At 26.4% G+C, this 1,360-nt stretch overlaps 1 protein-coding gene across 1 annotated transcript; it reads right to left on the reverse strand.

Moving 5' to 3' along the window:
* Positions 1–213: 213 nt before the first annotated feature.
* LOC149061961 (uncharacterized) lies at positions 214–686 on the reverse strand. The gene is made up of 2 exons (XM_089219581.1): positions 488–686; positions 214–431 (listed from the first exon to the last, which is right to left on the reverse strand). Exons 1-2 carry the CDS (start codon positions 684–686, stop codon positions 214–216), a joined length of 417 nt encoding a protein of 138 aa, XP_089075707.1.
* Positions 687–1,360: the final 674 nt, after the last annotated feature.

Here is a 1,360-nt window from a genome sequence, read left to right on the forward strand (position 1 = left end):
TCATGTAAAAAATATACAGAATATGCAAAAAAAAAAACTCTATAATATTAGGAATTTATTGAAATTAACTAGTAATTAGACACAAACTCTTATTTGATTAGTGATATGATGAGGATAGAGATATATTGTTTTGATAAAATATATTACAACCTTTGTGTATACTGTATCTGTATATTCTATATTAATGTTATTACTATTATTATCATTGAATATTTACCCTTTTACAATCATCTCAGTCAATTGTTGATCAATTATCTTTTGATGATTAGCATCTAATGGTCTTGTTTTATTAAAATATGATGATATTGCAGACTGTCTTGGACGAGAAAAAGGTTCTGTCGTGGATGGACCTGGAATAATTACAGTTTCTGACGGATTTGAAGATGTTCCTGATCCTGACGGTTCTGGCATAATTGATTCATCAGTCATTTCTAAAAAAAAATTCCGAGCTAAAAAAAGATACATTTTAAAAGACGAATGAACCAACCTTCGACAGGACGTCTTTCATTTGAATTATTATTAAACGGAATAGTACAATGTTTCAACTTCATGTGTCGCTTTAAATTGTTTAACGAACCTCCCGAAGTACTAAGGATAACACTACAATAACCGCATTTGGCCTTCTGGTATGCAAACTCAGTGAAATGGTTCCAAATTTCACTGGTTTTAGACCGATGAGGTGCCATAATTACTCGTTTAACAAAACAAAATATGACAATAATTTGGCTCAATACGACGGTATATGTTTACAAGTCAGTAAGTTACTAGTTAGAAACAATTTACAAATAACTATTGTAAAAATCTTTTAACTTAAAAACCTATTAAATTAAAATGTTTTGATCCCCTCTTCCAATTAATCTAAGAAAACAATTAACAAGCAGATTCCTTTACAAAATATAAACTTATGTTTAGAATAGGGGTATTTTTATATGTAAAAATATAAACTTATTTTTATATGTAAATAAATATAAATATAATTTGATTAACAACCAATTATTGGACATCTTCTAGGGAGGTAAATGGAAACACTTAATAAATAAATACCTTTTTGTGTCAAAACAATAAAACAAAAAAAAAAAAAAAAATCCTATTGGGTTCATGGAGTACCTATTGCATTATTTTTTTTGAACGCGTAGTTATTGTCATTTTACGCTCCTATATTGTACCTTAAAAAATAATGCTAAGAAATTATGAAGTTATATTTTTATTGCATAATTATGTATTGTATTTTGAGTATAATTATATCACTAATGCTTAATGAATTTATGCAAAAACAATTAATTGTTTAGAATATTTTTATAAATGTTGACAAAATAGTTCTTTGTATTAATTTTATACATATTAGTATATTACAGTACAT

This window comes from Diuraphis noxia, unplaced genomic scaffold, assembly GCF_037042655.1.
Source record: "Diuraphis noxia isolate RWA-SAM2 unplaced genomic scaffold, SU_Dnox_SAM2 contig0001, whole genome shotgun sequence".
NCBI lineage: Eukaryota > Metazoa > Arthropoda > Insecta > Hemiptera > Aphididae > Diuraphis > Diuraphis noxia.

Bases quoted from the DNA above. Each gene is read 5' to 3' on its own strand.
- LOC149061961 (XM_089219581.1), bottom strand. From the start codon at position 686: ATGGCACCTCATCGGTCTAAAACCAGTGAAATTTGGAACCATTTCACT. The intron at 432-487 runs GTTGGTTCATTC...ATTTTTTTTTAG, and splicing joins TGAAAGACGTCCTGTCGAAG to AAATGACTGATGAATCAATT.